General features: G+C 41.3%; 1 protein-coding gene across 1 annotated transcript in view; it reads left to right on the plus strand.

Moving 5' to 3' along the window:
• Positions 1-24,970, plus strand: part of LOC145978201 (G-protein coupled receptor GRL101-like) — a 376,753-nt gene that overhangs the window by 266,014 nt on the left and 85,769 nt on the right. Inside the window, exon 4 of the mRNA XM_083110642.1 lies at positions 6,663-6,767. Coding sequence (XP_082966768.1) covers positions 6,663-6,767 — 105 coding nt within the window. The remainder of the gene's footprint in view (positions 1-6,662; positions 6,768-24,970) is intronic.

The following is a 24,970-nucleotide window of genomic DNA, read 5'->3' on the forward strand; positions in this document are numbered from 1 at the left end:
ATTGTGGTACAGATCAGGATGGAATGGGGCGAGAATTAAAATCGAGCTGCTGTCATTGCATTACATAAGGTGGGGAATGAAGCAGGTAAGATTTTCAAACTTTTCCAGAAGCTTCAAATCTCAAAGAGGTTCGTGTATCGCACTATCCCGCGCAACACTGAAACTGAAAGTGTGAACGACCAGACCAGGGCAGGGCAGCCTCGAACAGTACGGACGCCAGAGGTTATGAAAGCAGTGGCGGTGTGTGTGCGACGAAATTCTGTCAGGAGACAGTCAGTACTGCCTCAGGACCACAAGATGTCAAAAATGTCCATGTCTCGTGTGTTACGTTGTAACGTAGGATGCAAGCTCACAAACGACGTACAGGTCATATCCTCAATGATGCGTTAAAGCAGCAGAGGTAGATCAAAGCAAAGCGCCTACGCACGCGGTACGCAGCAAATGGGCACAGACGAATCCTCTTCACCGATGAAAAATTGTTCAATGTTGAGAAGGCATTCAATGCCCAAAACGACAGGTTATATGCGAGGAGTTTACGAGAAGCTGCTGACAAGCTGGGAGGGTCCAGAGGGGCCATCATCCAGTGTCAGTTATGGTGTGAGCTAGGAGGGCACCATTAAGCTGCATTTCTGTGAGCAAGGCATCAAAACATCGACCAAGGTGTACCAAGAGATGGACCTTGAGGGTGTGGTCAAGGGACTAACGAACACCCTCTTTCGCAGTCAGGTCTGGAGGTTCCAGCAGGATTCAGCACCAGCCCATAAGGCTAAGACGACCCAGCAGTGGCTCCAGACGACTGTACCGGACTTCATTCCCACTTCTGATTGGTCCTCTGGTAGCCCCGATCTTAACTCTCTGGACTACAAATTGTGCTCTGTTCTTCAGAGAATGGCTTGCAAGAAAATACACCCCAGCATAGCCAGTTTGAATCGCTGGCGGACTTCCCTGTAGATATCGTGCGTAATGCAATTGATGCGTGGTCACAAAGACTGAAGGACTGTGTGCGTGCTAAGGGTGGTCATTTTGAGTAGCTATACGTGTTTTGTGTTCTTCACATATTCGTATACCACATATTCTATGACTATTACAATATCCCTAACCATCTTGTGTCTATTTCCTCCAAACCTTGTGACAGTATTTATGATATGACTAGGTAGTTCTGGTAAGGGGCTGGACCCGTATAATGTGACGGGTGCAAAATAGCCTAAGTGCTGACGCACCCAAAATTTTAAATTCAAAATTCGAAAAAAATCATCTTGGTCTTCCTACAGGTCTCTTACCATCCCAACAAGAATCCTGTAAACTCCTCTTTCCTCTCCCATTCGTGCCACACGGCCTGCCCACCTAAGTCTTCTTGATTTAATTATTCTAATAATATCTGGACATGGATACAAATTATGTAGTTCTAAAATATGTACCTTCTCCACTCATCTGTCTCCTCATCCCCTTTTAGGTCCAGCCCCTCCTGAAAAGAAATGGCGTGCGCCAGCGTCAACAGCCATGCTTGTTTCATTTGCTTCGCGTCACTTGGGGCCCGTTTTGGCACTGGTTGAGTGGTCCTGTTTATAGTTAATGCATAAGAACCCTTTGGGCACGATCCCTCATGACGAGCTGTCCACATTTGTCGCAGAGAACACGAGAGCGACGTTGATGTACTGTACTGTACTCGAGAAGCGAAAGAAGTTCCTACACTGAAGGAGGGAAATCTCTTGGGTTTCGCGATTCAAAATGACATATTCGAAAGTGTAGGTTTGGCCAATGAATGCGTAAGAGGCGAAGTGAGTGCATGGAGGGGAAAGCGTAGCTGCAGCTACCAGCCGTTTGCAACAGCGCGCACTGCTTTGCTTCGCCCACTCGCTTTCTCCCCTTCTCTGCCATTATGCGCCGCCACGCTTCACAGATTTTCGAGACGAGTGTAGTGGCTAATGCTATCGTCTTGTTAATAACAGCAAATGTTAATTCACTTTAAATATCCTTTCTTTAAAGTGCATATGTAAATGAACTATACATCTTTGTAATGAATGCATAAAAATACAAGAAATGTCAATTTAATATAAATTTTGTTTCCTTGTAACTCATGTATAAAGATATAACAAATGTTAATTTAATTTAAATCTTGGTTCTGGAGAATCAGTTACATCCTTTCGAGAACAAGAAAATGACAAGCGCTAAAAATCCGTAAATTTATTTAATAGATTGGAGTATGCCGTGAACACTCAGAACACATATTCGTGTTTGGAAATAAATTATTATTATTTATCTCTCATTGGAGATTTGTAAATTGCCCTAGAAGCTTAACTAGGGCCACCTTTGGTTCACGTACCTTAGAAAGGATGACACTAGATACTGGCCGTAGGAGTTCATGTTGTATTGAACGCCTAAATGCTGGTGTTTTGATGTAGCTATTGTATTCGTTGAAAGGGCCGAAGTCAGATTCCTTCAGAAGAGCCAGGAAAGGAAATATGTTCTTAGTCTGAGGAGAGGTCATTGTACTGTTCATACAGGAGATCAGCTGAGAGAGAAAATCTCAAATGTCGTCAACAAAAGGGGAGATCCCTTACTAACAGCCATTGTGACGTCTCCTACACTTCCTTGATGTCAACATTGGACGCCGTACATTCACGCCATAGACACCTGAGCAGGCCAATACTCTGAGTGCTACATTGTAGTGAAAGGTTACCGTCTACATCGTGGGCAATGATTGTTAAGGAGCTATGAAAAACATCTCCATCTATGACTATTGCAAACGCAATGGAGTAGAGTGGTGATAATCTTCAGATTTCGTTTCAAATTATAAACAGACTACTCAACATCTTCTTTCTAATGTTTATATTTTTCTGTGTTAACGAGAAATTTGGATCTAAAAGGCATGAGGAGACAGGCTAGTGGAGAAAGTTACACAATTTAGAACTACATAATTTATATCCATGTCCAGATATTTTTAGAATAATTTAATCAAGAAGACTTAGGTGGGCAGACAACGTGGCACGAATGGGAGAGGAAAGAAGATTTTACAGGATTCTTATTGGGAAACCTGATGGTAAGAGACCTGTAAGAAGGCCAAGACAAAGATGGAGGGATAACGTTGAGATAGACCTAAAGGAAATCGGTAGGGATGGAAAAGAGTATATAGATCTTGCTCAGGATAGGAGCAGATGGAAGGCCAGTGTTGCTGCAGCCATGAACCTTCGGGTTTAAGAAGACTAGAGAGTTAGTTAGTTATGATTGTAATAATATTCGAGTTTTAAAGTCCACTTTATGCACAGGAAGGTTAATCGGGACTGGACCTACAGTTTAAAGTGGGATCCGAACCACTATGTGCCTCCACCGGGTATCGAACGCAGGACCCCTTGATTAAAATGCGACGACGCTACCACTGCGCCATCGGGGAGATAATAACAATTTGTTATATGATTGTAAATTATAATAAAACGAATGTGCATTTACCTTCCTTCAAAGAGGAATTTATTTGGGAATATATCCATCTCTGAATCTAGTAATATATCCGCCCTCTCGAAAGAGCCAGGTCTAGTTGTCTTTGAGAAAGGTTTCGCTAGTATTCCTTGCTTTAATCTCCTCGTGGAACATTTGCAGAGTCAGGGAATCCAATTGCACTAATATTTCCGCCCTTCACAGTACATTTCCTAGCTAACGTTGTAATTGGTTTTCTTGTCGACTTCTTTAATATTGGCTTGAAACGAAACGTGATAGGATTGGAATAAATACGTACGAATCTACGTCTGCTCAAACGTCCCTTGTATCTATTCTACTCAGAGGGATAAAAACTTCGTTACGTAAGGAAGTTAAGCAAAAAGCACCTCACGTAAACATTGCAATGCTGATAAGTGTCTTTTTAACCCTTAAAAAAAGAGCATCGCTTGATACAGTGCTTCAAAGGATTTCCCGTGAGAATAGCATAAAGTATTGCTTCAGAGAGTGGAGAGGGGAAGGGGATGGACGGAACGAAATCCATTTTCAACGAACACCTCTGAAATTCGTCGCTGCATCGCATTGCATCGCGTACAGGAAATTCGATTTGCGCTCCTCCTGTCGGCAGAAAATTCAAACAGCACTGCGGAACAGGGAGTATTCATACCAGTATCGTCGTCCAAATATCAAAGGGACAGAAAAGAAATAGAATTCCTCCCGGCTGTCTTGGAAGTCAAACTTGTCACTTTCAGATCAGAGAAAGGGGGGGAGATAGAATTGGAAAAGAACGAGTTGTTCGCTTTTCGGCCGTGGAAAAAGTCCAAATCTGCGAATCTTAACTCTGAAATGTTTTTGTTTCTTGAAAAGAGCAAAATTTCTGTTTATTCGTCATTCCCGTATTTAACTCTACGTATTTTTCACAAATCCTTCATCACATATGTTCTATCCGGAATATCCGCATTATCCGCATTATCCGTTGCTTCAGAAACAGATATCGGATAACTTGAAATCTGTATTTTGTGGAAATACAGAGCATTCCCTGACGTTCGCTACGAGACTTGGCGGCAAGCGGCCCGGCGTCAGCGCTTGTCATTCCCGGTGAACGGGTCCGCGACAGTCGCACGCTACAGTCTGTTTTTCTTAGCTCTCCCTGCCTTCGGTCTCTTTCCCTTTCTGTTGACGTTGCAGACTGACGCCAGCATAATCCTCCCTCGGAAGTTGTGTTGCGTCGTGTCCGTGTGTCGAAGATTGTGGCTTAATATGGCACCACAAAAGTTTACATTACAACAAAGGACTTATCTTGTCGAGTGTTACTTCGGAATTGTGGAGAAGTGCGACGACGTTTTGCAACGAAATTTCCTGGTGTTCCCGTTCCACATAGGACCACTATATTAAACCTCATAAAAAAGTTTAGAGTAACAGGGTCAGTTCTGAATAAAAGTGGAAAGAAAAATGAGGAAATCTAAAAAATAAAGTATACAAAGACAATCCGCACACCATCCGTGAGTTAAGAGTATTGTACGAGAAATCGGGAGAATTACAGTAGACGAACTTGCACGTGTGAATGCAAGGAGATGCCAGGAATGTTTTGCAGAAGAGGGACATCATTTACAACACCTTCTGTAGTCAAGGTTAGTAAACAATATGAAAACTGTAATTTTAATAACCGACTTACAGACTGTCGCGGACCCCGTTCACCGGGAGATACAAGCGCTGACGCCGATTCTCGTAGCGAATGTCAGGGAATGCTCTGTACTTACTTTAATGTGTCTCCACCTGGCATATCGAATCTGAGACCCCTGCATGAATTACAAAGAAACATTACCTAAATTAACAAGCGTTTTATATTTATTATTTAATATATATACGCCTGAATTGCAAATAACGCTTACCAACTTCGTTTCCTTATGCAAGAATTTCATCTAAGAATGACGAAACAGGCTTTGTAATACTAAATATTTATCTCTCATTTTAAACTTGTGGCGTTGCACATATTCATGTATTCCTCTTTTTAGTCAACACAATAACAAATACTTAAATGCTGTTCTCTTTTTCTTGATAATATACTGCGTATGTTTGACGTAGAAGATGTTCAAAGCTGTATAGCACTCCCTATTTTGAACTTTTATATATCCTCCCCTAAATTAATACAAAGGAATAAATGTACTTTAAAAATTGCATGAAATTGACAAAATTTGAGTAAGCCAATCTGTAGCCATTCATTTCGAAACGCGGTTTTGTGATGTGGAAATAAACTTTCGAGTGAATACATCACCTCATTCGTGCATCCGAACCTTTAATCCCAGTGGCCCTCAATGAAATATTCAGAAACGAGAGAGAAAAACGCATGTACTCGAATAGCAATGAAAGTAAATCAGCTGCTACCCCGTTCTGTGATTTATTAATTAACGCTAACTAACTCTTTTATTCCTACACGTTTTACACAAATTCGAAATTACTTGATGCAATGATGACATAGCTGTTGTCATAGTTAACACTTCAGTTAATATTGTAAAACTAGCGCTCATTGCCATCAAAAGTGTAATATAGTTACATTTAAGGCTAAATTCAATATTTATAGTTAACTAGCGGATTGCCCGGCGTTGCCCGGGTATTTATTTATCCCAATCTTGTATTAGACAGGAAAATAATAAATTCTAGCTATAGTGTAAAATGTAACTAATTTTAAATGTGATCGTGAATGTCAATCTTAGCGACTTCGAAAACTATGGATTCGACACTAATCTAAGTCATTTGTGGCATTTTATATTTCACCCCCTCTCACCCTCCATGCCGATAGGTGATGAAGTTGAACATCATTGGGAGTGTCACAAAAACTGTGGATTCCATTCTCAACACAGCCTGAATGTTAGACAACCCGAGAAACACTATCGTTGTGCGGGATTGCATAGAGTCACGGATGTTCGTTTGTGCTGAATTTAATATCTGTGGTTCTCGATTACTATTACATGTCACCGCTTCCCACCCCACCCCTAGGGTCGCCAGGGGTGTCTTACCCCAAAAATATTCTTTCCAGATTGCAAGTGATACGTGTACCAAGTTTGGTTGAAATTGCTCCAGGCGTTCGAGAGTTATGCCGGAACAAACAAATATACACCCCCCTACACACACATACATCCATATATATATATATATATATATATATATATATATATATATATATATATAGAGTCGGGAAATGAGATGTTAAAATAAATTTTCTTCTTTCACAGGCTGCCTCCCCAATGAATTTAGGTGCAGAAGCAAGTGCGTGGATAAGATGCAGAGGTGCGACACGAGAAGAGACTGCGATGATGGTGATGATGAACAGAGCTGTGGTGAGTGTTTGTGAATTTGTAATTTTCCATTTTTCTTTTTTTGCCACTTACGTTAGTCATGCAAGGCTGGGATTCGAACTTTGAACCTTCATTGTTAAGATCTTGAATTTAGTTTCGTTTGTAATTTCCTTTTCTTTAAAACCCAGCAAAACCATGTCAATTTATATGATTGACAGCAGATGGTAGCACTATTTCTAAAGACACATCTTGACAAGAAAGGGTAATACTAATTAAGTGTTTTTTCATGAAAGTTTAGTATTAAGTAGATCTTTTACATTTTATTTTATGTTTCTTTTATTGTATCTGCTTTTTATTTTATTTTATCGATTTTTACCATATTATCACTCGTCCTCATCCTCGCTATTAGCCAAAAATGACACAAAAGCGATGTAAAATATACTACAGCAATCAATTAATCTATCCTTTCCTGATAGTGATAGGCCAGTCAATAAGGGAGTCCAACAAGGAAAAAAGTATTATCTTTAAAATAGGGTTCTTAACAACATACTAATTTTTCACCCCTCTACCAGTCCGGATTTTGCCGCCATCTTGGAAAAATGGCGCCCAAAATCATTTTTCTGCATATATCTTGCTTGGAAAGCATTTTATAGCAAAAGAGGTTATGACTAAAATTAATCTACATAAAATTCTCTACAAAAAATGTTCTGTGCATTTTGCTTCTAGGATGCGCCGTTTGGGTGCTAGCTGAGCGAGAAATTTTATGTTTTTTTTCCCAACCAGTTTTGCAAGTGCGGAACTCACGAAAACGTCTTTTCCATGATGTTTTGTAGTATTTATCTTCTATAAAACTGTACTTATCACATTTGTTCTTTCTTACAGAATGTCATTTATGAGTTCAATTGCTTTTATCATCGCATGCAGTTATTTATGTCAGCTGTGTGCAGGAGATAATATGTTTGGTCTGAAAGAGATGATAACTCCAAAGGAGCATGTTGACTTTGTCCAAAAAGGTTGTTTCACAATAAAACTCCATTGTAATCAACGGGTTCCGGGTTGGATACCCGTTGGAGACACATTGCACAGTGGTTCGGATCCCACTTTAAACTGTAGGTCCAGTCCCGATTAACCTTACTGTGCGTAAAGTGAACTTAAAACATTCAAACCATAATAAAATGATCAGAAAAGTCCTGGTCAGATATAACAACTGAGCCCTGATGCGCTTCATTAAGAGTTGTTGTTTAGTTGGAGTTTTGAGTCAACTTTATGCACAGTAAGGTAATCGGGACCGGACCTACAGTTTAAAGTGGGATTCGAACTCACTATGTGCTTCCACCGGGTATCGAACCCGGCGCTCCATTAAGAGTTGTGGGGTTTGGCAGAGGAATGACCAGAGTCAATGCTAAGTGTATTTTTGTCATGCTTATTAGTTTCCAGATAAAATAGATGAGCAGTATGTCGATGCACGAAAGTCTCGTATATCAAGGGATAAGCAAGGCTTTCATTTCTTTTGTCAGTGAGACCTCCCCGATGGCGCAGTGATAACGTCGTCTCCTTATAATCAAGGGGTCCCAGGTTCGATAGCCGGTGGAGGCACATATTGGTTCGGATCCCAGTTTAAACTGTAGCTTCAGTCCCGATTAGCCTTACTGTGCGTCAAATGGACTTAAAACTCAAACTCAATCAATCTTTTGTCAGTCATTCTCATCTCACCCACCATTCGCTGATTTTGATGGCATAAAGTCAATGATTACGGAAGTAACAGGGATTAAGAAAAGCAATCCTTCTGAATGCTTATGATGTTGGAATGTCTTTAATGTTGAATATCGTTGGTAAAAATTTGGCAAATGTCAAGTTTGAACAAAATAAGAGAGTTAATCACTGGAGCGGTCACTTCTGAAGTGAAAATCAGATGTGTTGTATCCAGTTGATCCAGAGTTTTTATTTAATAAATTGTTTTACTACAAAATCACAAGACCAATTCAGAGAAAGCTTTAAGTACACACTTGCCTCATATCAGTTATAGCTGATGAGGTAGGGATGTGGACAACCAAGAAGCCTTCTCTTAATGATCCTCTTTGTACCACTCGCTGAGAGACAAAGATGCTGCACCGCCAGATTCTTCGCATTATACCCTGTAAACGCCTTAAAGATTGCGCAAGGGGACTTGTAGCTGTAGAAAAATTTTGCTAAAGTGTTCAATAACGTGTTCAAAATCTGACACTGTTGCATTTACTTCTTAAGATTGGTTTCGAAGAGACACGTGCCGCTTCCGTCTGAAAGCTCCCTTCCTCTACTATACTCTGTATAGGGAATCTCTGAAACAAGGCCGCGTGTTGCATTAGCGAAGGGGAGAAGGCTTGTGGGCGGGGCGAAGCAGTACACGCTCCTGTAAGCGGTTAGTAGCTGCAGTCGTTTGGCCTCCACCATGCAATTATATTCGCTCTCATGTATTCATTAGTCGAGTTACTGTCTTCTCGAGTTACTACTTGTGCAGACCCGTCTTCGTTCGCTCGCTCCAGAGATTGCCGGGACAGAGTATAGAAGACGAACGTAACTTTCAGATGGAAGCAGCATATGTATCTTGGAAACCAATCTTAAGAAATAAATGCTACTTTTCGACACGGCAAGCTGCACGTGTCACTCCAACTGGGCCTAGTTCTCGATACGGTGCTTTGTAGCACCTCGTCAGTTGTGCACGCATACACGGTGAATGTTTTAGACTAAAGGGGGCCTTGTCATCACTTAGCATTGAAATCCCTGCGTAGATTGTGGCCTGTCGCTTTTGCTTCGATCTGCAATCTCGCGTCAATTCTGATGATCTAATCCACATTCACTTACAAGAATTGTTGCTGGTAGAAGACAAGCGATGTTTTGGTTTCTAACAGTAGCAGAAATACAAACATTATGTTCATTTGTTTTATGTTAAATATTACAAAATTATGTTCTAATTAATATGCATATATTACCACTTGAAAATACATTTTCATGAAGAATCCTTGGAACATTTTTAATAGGCATTTTAATAAGAAATAGGGCTTCAAGCTGCCATGCAAAAGCGTTTTCTTGACTTTCGCTCTTTCACAATGGAGCGGGGAAAAAGGTGAAAATATTCGATTCTCTAGCGCCATAATGGTGCTTCCTAGAAGAAAAATGCACAGAACATTTTTTGTAGAGAATTTTATGTACATTAATTTTTGTCATAGTCCCTTTTGCTGTAAAATGCTTTCCAAGCGGAATATTTCCAAAAAACTGATTTTGGGCTCCATTTTTCCAAGATGGCTGCCAAATCCGGGATGGTAGATGGCAAAATGAGTATGTTGTTTAGGAACCTTTTATGAAGATAATAAAATTTGTTCCAGCTTTCCCTCATTTTTCTCCTTATTGGACCCCAAAGTCATCCCTTGTTGACTGGCCTATGAGATAAGAACTAAATACGTAGTATTTAACTGAACTGTGTTGCCCCCTCACCCTGTTCATGGGCAGTTGTAATCTTTTTAAGTGAATAATTTTCTGACTTAAATTGCACTATTATTAGCGTGATTTTCTTTTTACTCTATTTAGTAACGGTAATACAATTGTCACGTACACAAACTGCATTGTTGTTCTTTGAGATAGAGGATCATAGATGGCAGCATGCAAAAAGAACAACGTTTACATTTGATGAGGCATAAAGCAGTTTAGAAAGTGGGCCAGAGATGGCAGCACCCAAGAAAACTTATATAATTGTAAATAGAGAAAAAGGAAAGCGCTGATGTGGTGAAATAATGATTGTAGATTTTAATACTAATTATAATGAAATAAATAAATGAACTTAGCACAATAACAGGATATAAATAAGGTGGAAAAGGTAATTAATATTCAGTAATAGCATAAGTGATCATTATATAAAAGTAAAGAAGTCGAATTATAATTACGATTCTTTTTATTTCTGTTCCCACGAACACAGAGTTTCGTGCGGCTTTTGGGTTGTTTTGTCCCAGGTGTAGCGCCATCTCACGGCATGCACCCAAGCACTTTTGGTAGGCGCATCTATTGCAGCTCCAAGTTAAGGTTAGCGCCGGCCAGGCGGCGATCTTTAACTAACCCCTTTCTCTTTGTTTGTCTGGAAGATCGATTTTATTAATATTTCCGTCAATTTGGATAAGATCAACAAAGAAGAAAAATACACATTATGTAATAATTACAAGAAGAAGAAGACTTAGTAATTACAAGAAGATGAAGCCTTAGTAGTTATAAGAAGAAGATGCCTTAGTAATTACAAGAAGGAGAGACCTTAGTAATTATAAGAAGAAGAAGCCTTAGTAATTACAAGAAGAAGAAGCTTTATTAATTACAAGAAGAAGAAGCCTTAGCAATTATAAGAAGAAGAAGCCTCAGCGATTACAAGAAGAAGAAGCCCCAAGAAGATTGGCTACAATTAATAAGAAATAAAAATAGAAGAAAATATTATATGAAAAGACTTCCAAAGTTATCTAATATTTGTACATGATTATTCAAGAATATATTACGAATTGTACCCTCCGTAGTGGGTTAAATCTATTGTTTCTTTCCATATATTCGTAGTATTAGTCACCCTGATCTGTGCCCAGAGGTATCTCATTGTTTCTACCCTGTGCTAAGCTGGCAGATGCTCTCGTGAGAGGACGTGGCACAATTAGTAAAGATTTTTTTTCCACAATGTAAAATAGCAATAACTCGGAACAAAATGTGCCTATAGCCGACCTCTGTGGCGGAGTGGTTAGCACAGCGCGCTACGACGAAAGGATTCCAGGGTTCGACTCACGGTGTTCTCTACTAGTGTCCCCTCACTTTTTTCACCGTCCTATGGCCTCTCAATGCTAAGCCTTGTCTACCAAGAGTAAGTAACTGTCCTCCCCTCAAGTTTTGGCAACCAATCGCCGCTAGTGAAAATCCCTCATCCTAATCTTCGCGATTAGCCAAAAGTGGCAGAAAAGCGAAGTAAAATATATTAAATCAAATCAATCACCCAATGAAATATATGATTTTAGTATAGGTTCTTGTAGGTAGGTACTCTTCAAGAACGTACATACAGAAAAGAAAATACATCATTTGAAACAAACAAATACGATATGAAGTCTTGAGCTCAGACCAAATGTTTTAGTGCATCATCAAAAAAGATGCATCAAAACGCAGAAACGGATGCATCGACTAAAAGAAATCCTCACTTACAACACATGATGAACTTTGGTGTTTCTTTTACGATGTATAAATTTGAATCTGATTCTTCGTAGACGCCACAAAACACTTTAGTGCACCAATCGATATGATGCATTCAGTTTTCTGTGTGGAATTCTCTTTCAGGCCCTCAATTTTTTTCTCAAAAGTATTATTTTTTTTCGTGTGTAAGGGGTTGCATCCTCATCAGCCCCTGCTGCAATGTTGTGCCGCACAGCCAATAGCGGATTGGAATAGACATATCGTAGGATCCGGATTATAGTTCAAGGAAAGCACCGAGACGACACGCTGTCACAAGGTATGAATGGAAGCCGAAGACTCTTGAGTGTGATGAGAGATGAATGATTGCATCTTAAAGGGAAGGCGAGAAGCGTTAAGAGATCCGGAGGCAGGAGAGAAGAGGAACAAAGATGAAAATCAATGAAGTTGGTTGAAAGGCAAGGCTGAATGAGCTTACGTTTCGAGCGCTGGAACGCTAAAGGGATTCCTCCAGTTGGATTCTGGAGAGGATGATTTGAGAGAAGGTTAATTGGCTTTCCTGCTTTACTGTCCTCGTCACCGATCTTGAAGCCTCTCTATGTGTCCCATGGTCGCTTCTTGCTGGCGACCTTCTATGGTAACATCGAGTGAATCGGTTTTCATGAAAATGTATACATTAAGGAATCTGACTTCGAGTTTCTGTCTTTAATGGTTCTTTAGTTATGTCCTGTTCTTGTAATTCTGGAAATTAAAATCTTCAACAATAAGGAATTAATGGATTATTGTTGCTTGTGACCATAATTGAGAACCACTTTTCTTGATTGTGTTAAATATATCAAGGCTATATCGTATCATGCCGAAGGCATGACTCGAATCCGGGACCCCGGGCGCCATAGTCCGATAGCCTAATCATTTCATAAAAAGGGCACGAGTATGAAAGAAGCTGGAAAGAGCTTCTTTGAAGCAAATGCCACCTGCGATCTTCAGCGGATGCAAAGAGCCGCTGATACGAATTGTTCCGGAATCGGAGGAAAGATACTGCAAACACAGCTTTACGCTGAAAGCACCGTTATTGAAAGACGCGATCTCTCAACGGCCGAAGTTCGAATTTCGTTTAAATAGCTCGGGAGAATATTTCTTCAAACAGTCGGTATCTGAAATCTATCGCGTGCACAGTCGGTGCCTCGGAATTATACAAACAGTTGAACTAAGAAAGTTATGGCGTGAACAGTTGTTACCGAACGTTACAAAAAGAGTTACAGCGAGGAGTAGTACAATATCGGAAAGGAGTTTTATTTCAGGAGAGTCCATCAGAGTTTCATCAACGAACCAGCGAGTCGATCGTTACTTCGAGATCTACAGGTAACGAACGTTCCTCTATCCTTGTCTTTCATTCTCTCACACCCTTGCCAGACCAGTCAATTGTAGTGTTTAAAGTTAATCGTGAGTGTAGTTCTTATTTCACGGTGCTAGCCCCCTTGCTTGGTTAAGTGTAGACGTAGCTTTTCAAAGCTATACCCCCTCTTACGATACACCTCTCGCAGCCAATTAACTTCGAATATCAGGTATCACATAGCCTATCTACGATCCCTTAATCTGAAACAATCGGGTGTTTGTACGATATGTAAGAAGTTGAACAGCGTAGTGGTAATGTCGTGGCCTTGTAAGTGTTCTGTTTTCCTCTACTTACCAGTTTTTTTTGTTTCTCTCTTCTTACCGCTCTTTTGTTTCGTCTCTTCTTACCGGTCTTTTGCTTCGCCTCTTCTTACCGGTCTTTTGAGTCGCCTCATCTTACCGGTCTTTTGTTTCGTCTCTTCTTACCTGTCTTTTGAGTCGCCTCATCTTACCGGTCTTTTGTTTCGTCTCTTGTTACCGGTCTTTTGTTTCGTCTCTTCTTACCGGTCTTTTGTTTCGTCTCTTCTTACCGGTCTTTTGAGTCGCCTCATCTTACCGGTCTTTTGTTTCGACTCTTCTTACCGGTCTTTTGTTTCGTATCTTCTTACCGGTCTTTAGTTTCGTCTCTTCTTACCGGTCTTTTGTTTCGCCTCTTCTTACCGGTCTTTTGTTTCGCCTCTTCTTACCGGTCTTTTGTTTCGCCTCTTCTTACCGGTCTTTTGTTTCGTCTCTTCTTACCAGTCTTTTGTTTCGTCTCTTTTTACCGGTCTTTTGTTTCGTCTCTTCTTACCGGTCTTTTGTTTCGTCTCTTCTAACCGGTCTTTTGTGTCGCCTCTTCTTACCGGTCTTTTGTGTCGCCTCTTCTTACCGGTCTTTTGGGCCTCCCCGATGGCGCAGTGGTAGTGTCATTGCCTTGTAATCAAGGGGTCCCGGGTTCGATACCCGGTGGAGGCACAAGTGGTTCGGATCCCACTTTAAACTTTAGGTCCAGTCCCGATTAGCCTTACTGTGCATAAAGTGGACTTAAAACACCAACTCAAACCAACTCTTACCGGTCTTTTGTTTCGTCTCTTCTTACCGGTCTTTTGTTTCGCCTCTTCTTACCGGTCTTTTGTTTCGTCTCTTATTACCGGTCTTTTGTTTCGACTCTTCTTACCGGTCTTTTGTTTCGTCTCTTCTTACCGGTCTTTAGTTTCGTCTCTTCTTACCGGTCTTTTGTTTCGCCTCTTCTTACCGGTCTTTTGTTTCGCCTCTTCTTACCGGTCTTTTGTTTCGACTCTTCTTACCGGTCTTTTGTTTCGCCTCTTCTTACCGGTCTTTTTTTCGTCTCTTCTTACCGGTCTTTTGTGTCGCCCCTTCTTACCGGTCTTTTGTTTCGTCTCTTCTTACAGGTCTTTTGTTTCGTCTCTTCGTACCGGTCTTTTGTTTCGTCTCTTCTTACCGGTCTTTTGTTTCGTCTCTTCTTACCGGTCTTTTGAGTCGCCTCATCTTACCGGTCTTTTGTTTCGACTCTTCTTACCGGTCTTTTGTTTCGTCTCTTCTTACCGGTCTTTAGTTTCGTCTCTTCTTACCGGTCTTTTGTTTCGCCTCTTCTTACCGGTCTTTTGTTTCGCCTCTTCTTACCTGTCTTTTGTTTCGACTCTTCTTACCGGTCTTTTGTTTCGCCTCTTCTTACCGGTCTTTTTTCGTCTCTTCTTACCGGTCTTTTGTGTCGCCCCTTCTTACCGGTCTTTTGTTTCTTCTCTTCTTACCGGTCTTTTGTTTCGTCTCTTCGTACCGGTCTTTTGTTTCGTCTCTTCTTACCGGTCTTTTGTTTCGTCTCTTCTTACCGGTCTTTTGAGTCGCCTCATCTTACCGGTCTTTTGTTTCGTCTCTTGTTACCGGTCTTTTGTTTCGCCTCTTCTTACCGGTCTTTTGTTTCGCCTCTTCTTACCTGTCTTTTGTTTCGACTCTTCTTACCGGTCTTTTGTTTCGCCTCTTCTTACCGGTCTTTTTTCGTCTCTTCTTACCGGTCTTTTGTGTCGCCCCTTCTTACCGGTCTTTTGTTTCGTCTCTTCTTACCGGTCTTTTGTTTCGTCTCTTCGTACCGGTCTTTTGTTTCGTCTCTTCTTACCGGTCTTTTGTTTCGTCTCTTCTTACCGGTCTTTTGAGTCGCCTCATCTTACCGGTCTTTTGTTTCGTCTCTTGTTACCGGTATTTTGTTTCGCCTCTTCTTACCGGTCTTTTGTTTCGTCTTATCTTACCGGTCTTTTGAGTCGCCTCATCTTACCGGTCTTTTGTTTCGTCTCTTCTTACCGGTCTTTTTTCGTCTCTTCTTACCGGTCTTTTGTGTCGCCCCTTCTTACCGGTCTTTTGTTTCGTCTCTTGTTACCGGTCTTTTGTTTCGTCTCTTGTTACCGGTCTTTTGTTTCGTCTCTTCTTACCGGTCTTTTGTTTCGTCTCTTCTTACCGGTCTTTTGTTTCGTCTCTTCGTACCGGTCTTTTGTTTCGCCTCTTCTTACCGGTCTTTTGTTTCGTTTCTTCTTACCGGTCTTTTGAGTCGCCTCATCTTACCGGTCTTTTGTTTCGTCTCTTCTTACCTGTCTTTTGAGTCGCCTCATCTTACCGGTCTTTTGTTTCGTCTCTTGTTACCGGTCTTTTGTTTCGTCTCTTCTTACCGGTCTTTTGTTTCGTCTCTTCTTACCGGTCTTTTGAGTCGCCTCATCTTACCGGTCTTTTGTTTCGACTCTTCTTACCGGTCTTTTGTTTCGTATCTTCTTACCGGTCTTTAGTTTCGTCTCTTCTTACCGGTCTTTTGTTTCGCCTCTTCTTACCGGTCTTTTGTTTCGCCTCTTCTTACCGGTCTTTTGTGTCGCCTCTTCTTACCGGTCTTTTGTTTCGACTCTTCTTACCGGTCTTTTGTTTCGCCTCTTCTTACCGGTCTTTTTTCGTCTCTTCTTACCGGTCTTTTGTGTCGCCCCTTCTTACCGGTCTTTTGTTTCGTCTCTTCTTACCGGTCTTTTGTTTCGCCTCTTCTTACCGGTCTTTTGTTTCGTCTTATCTTACCGGTCTTTTGTTTCGTCTCTTGTTACCGGTCTTTTGTTTCGCCTCTTGTTACCGGTCTTTTGTTTCGTCTCTTCTTACCGGTCTTTTGTTTCGCCTCTTCTTACCGGCCTTTTGTTTTCCTTCTACTTAACCAACCTTTGTTTTCTGCCATTCTTCTTTTCTGTTTATAATTCTTTCTTCCCCTTTCTTTTTCTCTTTTATAATCCTGTTTCCATGGGCGTTGCCACCGTGTGAGCTAGTGTGGGCTTTAACCTACCGTTAGACACGTAGCGAGATGAAGGGGTCGGGGGCTAAACACCCCTAAATCCTACAAATATCTAATTTTTCTTCCTGAGCAGGATTAAACATCTTGTAATAATTTTTAATATACTGAAAAATTCATCTTCAGGGGTACTACCCCCACCACTTTTTCGTCTTTAGGTGGCGGCTACTGATAACGGATGAGCCTCCAGAAATAAATTTGGACTGGCCATCTAGTTAAAAGTGAGATTCAAACTACTATGTGCTTCCACCGGGTGTCGAACCCGGGACCCCTTGATTACAAGTCGGATGACGTTATCGCTACGTCATCGGGGAGACACTAGATGTATCTATATGTGGAATGAAAGGAAAGGAGATGGAAAGGAAGAAGTATGGGAGATAGAGGAACGGAGGAAGGAAGAACGAAAGGAAGAGGAACAGACATAGGCAAGGAAGGAAAGAGTAAAGGAAACCAGAGCAAGGAAGAAACAGGAAGAGATGGGGAAAGGAAAGAAGGAAGTGTAGAAGTAGATAGGGAAGCAGATGAAGAAAAAAGAGAGATAAGAGGATGAAGGATAGAAAAAGATAGGGAGGAAGAACAGAAGAAAAGGAGAAGAGGAAAGAGATGCCAATACCACCAAACCAAGAATCACCTGAACATTTTTCTTTCACCCGAAAGAAATTCCCTGGCAACGCCACTCCTTTTTTCAGTTTCTCTTGCTTTTCTTAATTACAGTCGGGACGCGTTAGCAACCGGCGTGGAATCACCCACTCTGGTAGCGACGCGCTATTGCCGGATTGACCTCCTTCAGAATTTTCGCGAGCCCATAGAAACACGTGTAGGATTAAACAGTAAACAACGGGACACGTCCATTGTTCTCATTCCGACTCTGTTCATATTTGAAGGAACAACGTTAACTACTTCTGTTCTTTCATTCATCTTTTATGTTTTTACATACAGGTAGCTCGAAGCATTAATAACACATGTACCAAATGTATCATTAATGTTACGAAAATCGAGCTTTTGGCTGAGTGAAGTGAGTTTTTCTTAATATTCAGTCCGATTTCTGTATTGAATACTTTTGTGCGTGAGCGGGCGTTCGTGTGTGTGTTTGTAAGAATTGTTTGGAGAAATTGTACTGCAATGTCGGAAAGAAGAAAGAAAGTAATTGGTACACAGGATCCCACTTCCAACTGTAGGTCCATCCCAGATTAGCCGTAGTGTGCATAAAGTGGACTTTAGAACACCAACTCAATCAATCAATCAATTCACACACAATTGATTTGTTCTTGATAAATTCTTCTCCGTAATACAGTAACTCACTTCTCTGAAATTCTGTTTCAGAGGTAAATTTTTTGTAGGTTCCGCAAAATATAATTTAAAAACGTGTTAACGAAACCAAGTTGTACGTAATTTGTTTATACGTAATTTCCAAGAAATGCATACGTTCTGAAGCTTCAACAATGTCACACAAGAATAAATTCCATGTCGTTACATATCAAAGGGTGAGTTTCGTATACAAAAACAATATGCTGGCATAGCTGCGGTCGGTATCGAGTTGCGAAAAAGACGAACGTCGCGGTGTGACAAAGGCAAAGAGAGGCGGCATGAAATCAAAGGAGAACGATTTGCCACTCTTGTTCATAACACAAGACGCATTTTCTTTTGTAGGTAATTGTAATACGATACAACACAAGTAAAAAGATGCCGGTAGCTGATGCTTGCAATGTAGCTTAATAAAAATACAACAAAGGTTCTTTCAGTGAAGCTTTTAGGTTGCTGTGTAGAGCAGGAAGAGAAAATGTTTCATGCTTGCCAGAAAGTAAAATTCACACGGGAAGTTAACGTTAACCTACAAGTAACTTCAGATTCAAACTTCTAGATTCGTTAATTTATCACTTAACGACGGAAATAACATATATTAGCATACTGATACGTACGTCCTTAATTTCGCTAATTTTTTTTTCCCGAGCTTGCCAACAGCTGATTAACCTGTCTGCCTGTTTGTGCGAACGTGGCAACGCAGAAAACCCCCAGCCACATGGCAGCCAACGAGGAGACAGAATTTGGTCATGTTCTGCGTTCTGATTGCACACCGCCGCTTGTTATCGCGGCCCTACTGTAATTCTCTTTTGTTCGTGACGACATCGCAAGCATAAAATAGTCACTGATACATTGTGCACATTCATCTGCATTTGACGTTCGTTTCATCTCTTACTTTTTGAGAAGTTTGGCCAAATTTGAGGGGAGTGATGACCCCCTCAAATCCCATGCTATAGGGATACTGGCGTACGCAGAGGCGAGCTGGCTCCTCCCGAAATTTTGAGAAAAAAAAATCAATTGAAAGCAGTAAAAATTAGGGAATAACCGAAGTGACTTTAAAATGACTTTTTGTCTTTGAGCAACCTTCAAGACGAAGATTAAAAATTGAAATTATCAAATATTTTATACTGTATCCCCCCTCCTACGACGCAGCTACGTAAATGTCAACCTTTACAAATCAAACTCCTCCCCCCCAGAAAAAAATCCTACATACGCCAGTGCATAGGGATGGTTTGATATATTTTCTTATCAAATCAAAACAAGTTCAGGCCAGCGTCAAATTTACACTCACCGGAAAGTACAACAACAATGCTATTTTCCTGAAGCGCTATTGTTGACTGTCACGGCAGTCACCTTCGGAAAGACAAAGAATTTATGAGTGAATTTCAACACAACAGGTTCCTACGCGAATATACACACACATATCATATCTGTGGAGAGGAGAGAGAGTTGGTAACACTGACATAACCCCACGTCATGGAAATAATGAATATTGAGGATCAGTTAACTGTAATCCCACCGAACCGTAACAATTAGAATTTTGCAACAATGAGCAGTGGCTTCCGGAGGGATATGATAAAGAGGGCGTTATTTAAAAAATAATCCTTAACCATGACAACATGCCAGGGGATGTGTATTGATGTGGATATCCGATGCGGACATGATGCTTCAGAGCTTTCAAATGTCAGTTTTGGCATTTTGTTTTTGCAGACCGCCATTATTTTAATGGTGTTTTTATTGCGGGTTATCGGGGCTCGCAAGAATTTTGAGTACAAGGACTTTTTTCAGGAATATTGAATAAGTGTGACATTATGATTTCTGAATAATTACGTCTGTTTATAATTTGCAGAGAACATTTATTGTAAATTTTGTGTGGATTTAATTGATTGTTATGTAAATATACTGTAGAGGGACATTAGGGGTGACCTGTTGTGAAAGCACCAAAGCACATGTTTTAGTAGGGTTGCCAGACGTCCCTGTTTTTCCGGCACAGTCCTGATTTTGTTTTTCCTTTCAAATTAGAGATATTTTCCATTCAATCCCTTTTACATTGGTACTTGAAACTACAGGGTGATTCAAAAGTCCCTAAACATCAACTACAAAAATGTAAAGGTGTTAGGCTGGGTACAAATGGTCATGAAACATGAAACAGGTTAGACTTCATTCGCCATATTAGTGGTCTCCATATTGAATTCAACTCAAGTTTTACATCACACGCTTCAAGACATCCTTCCCAATACTCTCAATTGCTCGCTCGATAAGACTCCAATACTGTGTATCATCACAAGGTGATCATTTGAAAGAGTATTGTTTGCTGGCCTCCCCGATGGCGCAGTGGTAGCGTCGTCGCCTTGTAATCAAGGGGTCCCGGGTTCGATACCCGCTGTACGCACATAGTGGTTCGGATCCCACTTTAAACTGTAGGTCCACTCCCGATTAGCCTCACTGTGCACAAAGTGGACTTAAAACATTAAATCAAAAACAAAACTATTGTTTGCTATTATCGGTTTGTGTGTGTGTGTGTGTGTGAATTAATCTCCAACAAGTGTGCTGATTTATTGTCTCTGTTTTCTAGAAATTAATCTCCGAGAAGTGTAGAATTTTTCTATATATACACAGTGCGTTCGTTTTGTCTCTGGGCCGAGATAGCGTGTGACATGGCGCAGATGCCGGCATTTTCGTCCCGTAACGTCTCGCTTATTTACGCACATATCTTCATCATGCAGACAATTATATTTATATTGCATAACGACTGATTGATTGATTTGGTGTTTTAAATCCACTTTATGTATAGTAAGGCTAATCGGGACTGGACCTACAGTTTAAAGTGGGATCCTAACCACTATGTTCCTACACCGGGTATTGAACCCGGAACCCCTTGATTACAAGGCGATGACGCTACCACTGCGCCATCTGGGAGGCCTATACTGCATAACGAGTACTAGCCTGTGTTATAAGAGTTGCTCGCGCGCTTTCTCGGCCAACAGCCAAAACGAACGCACTGTTGAATGTGGTCTACTGAAACGTGTTATTTCTGCTATTTTAAAACCGTTAGGTAATTATGCTCATCTCTGTATAGTAATAGTTTTGGAAGGAAAGGGGTAATTGTGCATTTACGAAGGGGAAATCGTTCTTCCACATTGTTGCGATGCTGATTCGTTGTCAGGATGCTGGATGAAAGGGATGCGTCTTTCACCTCAGATGTTATTTATGCCCCGTGATTTGTGGTTGCGACACGGGGCATAAATTCGCCTCCACATTTATCTCCGTCGGGATTCAAATGTCACAAGCCACTCCTCTGGACGTTCTGTTGTTCCCGGAGTCTTTCTGTGATCGCGGCAGCTGTCTCGACCGCTTTCGGTCTCCGTGGTTTAGCCGTTAGCATAACGGCTGCGAGAACAGGGGTCGTGGTTTCCGTTCCCCGGTTACTCTTGAATGAAATGTTACTTTCACATCTGTTGCAGAAGTTCGCAGTCCATCCTCGATGCTGACCTTCTCTTGGGTGACGGTACGGCCTATTTTTTGCTTCGCATTTATCTTTTCTGGGTATTTCAGGGATATTTTAGAAGATATATTACAAATTGTAGTATTTGTATAATATTTCTAATTGTTTTATATTATATTAACTTAATAACGCCTAGCAACCGGAACTGAAGCTTGTAAGGTTACTAAATAACCATGGGAACGGATTACAAAATTGCGTCAAACAAATTATGACGTCATACTGTCACAATTAGTTCTTTTTATATTTAACATATTAAACATTTGGTAATTATGCGATATCGCCCGAACACCTCTCACTCGTTTATTTCGTTACTTGCGTGTTTATTATGTCATCACAAACCATTGACGGACAGCCCAAAAAACCATTCACGATAGCCCCACTGACCATTTCCGGCAAGATTAGGTTAGGTTGGGTTAGGTTAGGTAAGCATAGTTAAAAGAAATTCTTGTAGAAAAAAGGTACGTTTGCAAACACTGGCGAGACCGCGTGACTTTCGACGCTCGCGCCATCTGCAGGTACATAATGGAAACAACGGCCTAATGTTGTCGCTTTACAGAAAATGCAAGTTCCTTGCATAAAAAGTTATTATTTCTTGTTCTGCAACATTCTATGGTAAAGTTTTCAGTTTCCGCGAAAGAAAATACCTCGAAGAACTTCGACAATGCTACAGCAACTGATTTCAGTAAGAAGTTTCTCCTGTAAATTTGAAGAAACCCGTTCGGGCGATATCGCATATTTACTAAACATTTTTCCACATGGGGGCGTAACAGAACTTTCTCTGCAAGGTTCTAGGATTTGATGGGCCTAAAACGAACTTTTCTAAATATCTGTAGCTTGTTAAACTTGGCGATAAAAGAACATTGAGTTTTCAAAAATTTTAATATATGAAAAAACCTCTCAGTCAGGAGGGGCAATCTCCACTGCCGCCCTTCCCGTGGATCCACACCTGCTCTCAAACCTTCTTCCCATTCTCTTTTCTTCTCTAACAATGTGCACTTTACCAGACACTATAACCTTAGGCAATTATTCGTGTATGTAGCCAATATCACGGAAGAGAGCCCCTCAACTAACTTGTCCTTAATTTTGCACCGCCCTGCGTTCTCCCCGTGGCGCTGTTTAACATATTCAACAGTTCCATAGGAGCCTTGTTTGATTTCGTCCATTACAGCATCCAACGCACTGGCCTGTTTTGTCGTTTTCAGCCAGTTTTTCGCCCCCCGAACCCCCGGTATCGCTTCTGGTCACGCCGGCGCTTCCATAACCTAAAATGGCCCTTGGCAATCTCCCCCCCCCCCCACACACACGCGTTTCGCTTTTTTCGTGGCTGCGAAGTGTTCTGCCCTCGTCATGTCAGATATTTTTTTGTAAGTTATTGATTTGGCGGTTCCCGTTCTGCCCAATTCACAGAATTTTTGAAGGTAATTTCGCTTCGCCGTGGCGCTAGTGTCGATGTTGCGTGGCGAGTTACATGCTAAAGCTTTTGCTTCCAGTCAGGGACGAATCAACAGTTCCCTAACCCGCCCGAGGAATTGGAGTTTGCGCCTACATCTGCTCGCCAGGCCGGTACCCAGGCAGGGACTCCACCTGTCCCCTTGACATTAGGTAAAACTAATTTGTATTCTAATTTGTTTGGGGTGAAGAGTGAAAATGTAGACAGAATATATTATTTTGTTCACAGCTTCATTCGTTCATCTTGTTTATGAGCAGAAGTCTAAGATTCTCTAGACTTTAGAAAGTTCCTTCATAGGAAGCCTTCTTTATCTGCACCTTCCCTGCCCCTGTTGCAGCCTACCATTTGACAGAAATCAGCGACTTTGACGCCATCACCCACATTCCTTCCAAATCTACATCAAATATCAAGTTTTGGGAACGAAGGGGAGTTTTATTGCTTCGGCCGAGGGTGGAATGATTGAAGTGAATATTGTACATTTTAACATGTATGATATAAATATCTGTATCATCAAAAATAGTATGGAGTGTGTAGGATGGTGTCAATAGCAGTCATTAGCACTTCAAGAAATATTTTAGAAGATAGGCTATAGAAATAAAACTGTAGTTTTTGTATGGTATTTCTAAATTTTATATTATAAATTAACTTAATGACCCCAACACACATAACTTAGCTTCATTTAATACTGTTAAACTTTTGAAAAATGGACTTGGTTTACAAAGCCCCCCCCCATAACACGTGAGCCACCCCTGGAGATCAGTTCTAGCTACGGGCCTGCTTCTCGCATCGGTACTTTTGAGTTATGGGAAAAGGGGGGGGGGTGGTGCTTGATGTATAATACGCCAGTCCTTGATATACTCCTACATAATATATTTACCGGCCTCTGTGATGGATTGGTCAGCGTAACGTGCTGCGAAACCAGTAGTGTTGCTCACGAGACGAGAGGAGACAGATCAAAGTGTCGTCTCGCTTTCGAGTTGGTGTTCTATTTTAAGTCCACTTTATGCACAGTAAGGCTAATCGAGACTGATTGATTCAGTGATTGAATTTGTGTTTTAAGTCCACTTTATGCACAGTAAGGGTAATCGGGACTGGACCTTGGAGTTTAAAGTGGGATCCGAACCACTATGTAACTCCACCGGGTATCGAACTTGGAACCCCTTGATTACAAGGCGATGACGTGGAGGCCCTCGTCTCGTTTTCGAGACTCCTTTTTTTTTACAAGACGAGACAAGACAGACTAAAATCTCGTCTTTCCTCGCATTGATACTAACACAAGAAACCAGAGCTCCCAGGTTCGTTAAAGCAATGATGAAGGGGCACTCAAAGAGAACAGCCATGCTAAAGCCGGGATTCGAACCCGGGAACCCCTGCCTTCGTAGCGCGTTGTGCTAACCACTCCACCACGGAGGCCGGCGGATGAGACTGTTGTAACTGCGCTCCTAGAACATGCAAATGCAACGACACCGACAGAGAGACGGTGAATCCCCCCCTACTTTTCCCCTGAAATATATGCTCTCTTAGCCTAAATATGCATTTTGTATGGCATTTTAGATAACATTAAAGGCAAATGGCCGGAAAATATTTCCGCCACCCCCAGTAACGTGTTTGATTTATTGTTAATGACACCTAATCGACGTTCCAGGGATTGTAACTCGCTTTTAATTGCTGAAATTCCTTTTAATACCACCTCATTAACCTTCACTCTGCGGGCCGTAATCTTTTCTGAAGACACCCCAATATCAACCACGTGGTGCACGCTGGACTGAATTTTTCGGACTAGCGAAGTTCTGTCGTCTAGACCTACTCCTCTGTAGGACTCGTGTTGTGTCCTGTCCACTTGTGTTTGTCCTTTCATCAATTGCGTCTCATCATCGTTCATCCTCGTCGTCGCGATTAGCCAAAAGTAGCACGAAAGTACTCATTCTACCCAGTTAAGTCCTAGAAAATATGAATGTACTGTTCTTATCGTGAAAATATGCACTTGACACCGGCCACGATACCAGCTCTGTCCAGGGAATCCGTGGAGCAACGCCGCACATAACGGTAGAGAAGGAAAGAAAGCTAGTGGGCGGAGCAAAGCAGTGCATGCTGCTGCAAACGGCTTG

The sequence above is a fragment of the Lepisma saccharinum genome, chromosome 24, assembly GCF_977018435.1.
Source record: "Lepisma saccharinum chromosome 24, izLepSacc3.1, whole genome shotgun sequence".
Lineage (NCBI taxonomy): Eukaryota > Metazoa > Arthropoda > Insecta > Zygentoma > Lepismatidae > Lepisma > Lepisma saccharinum.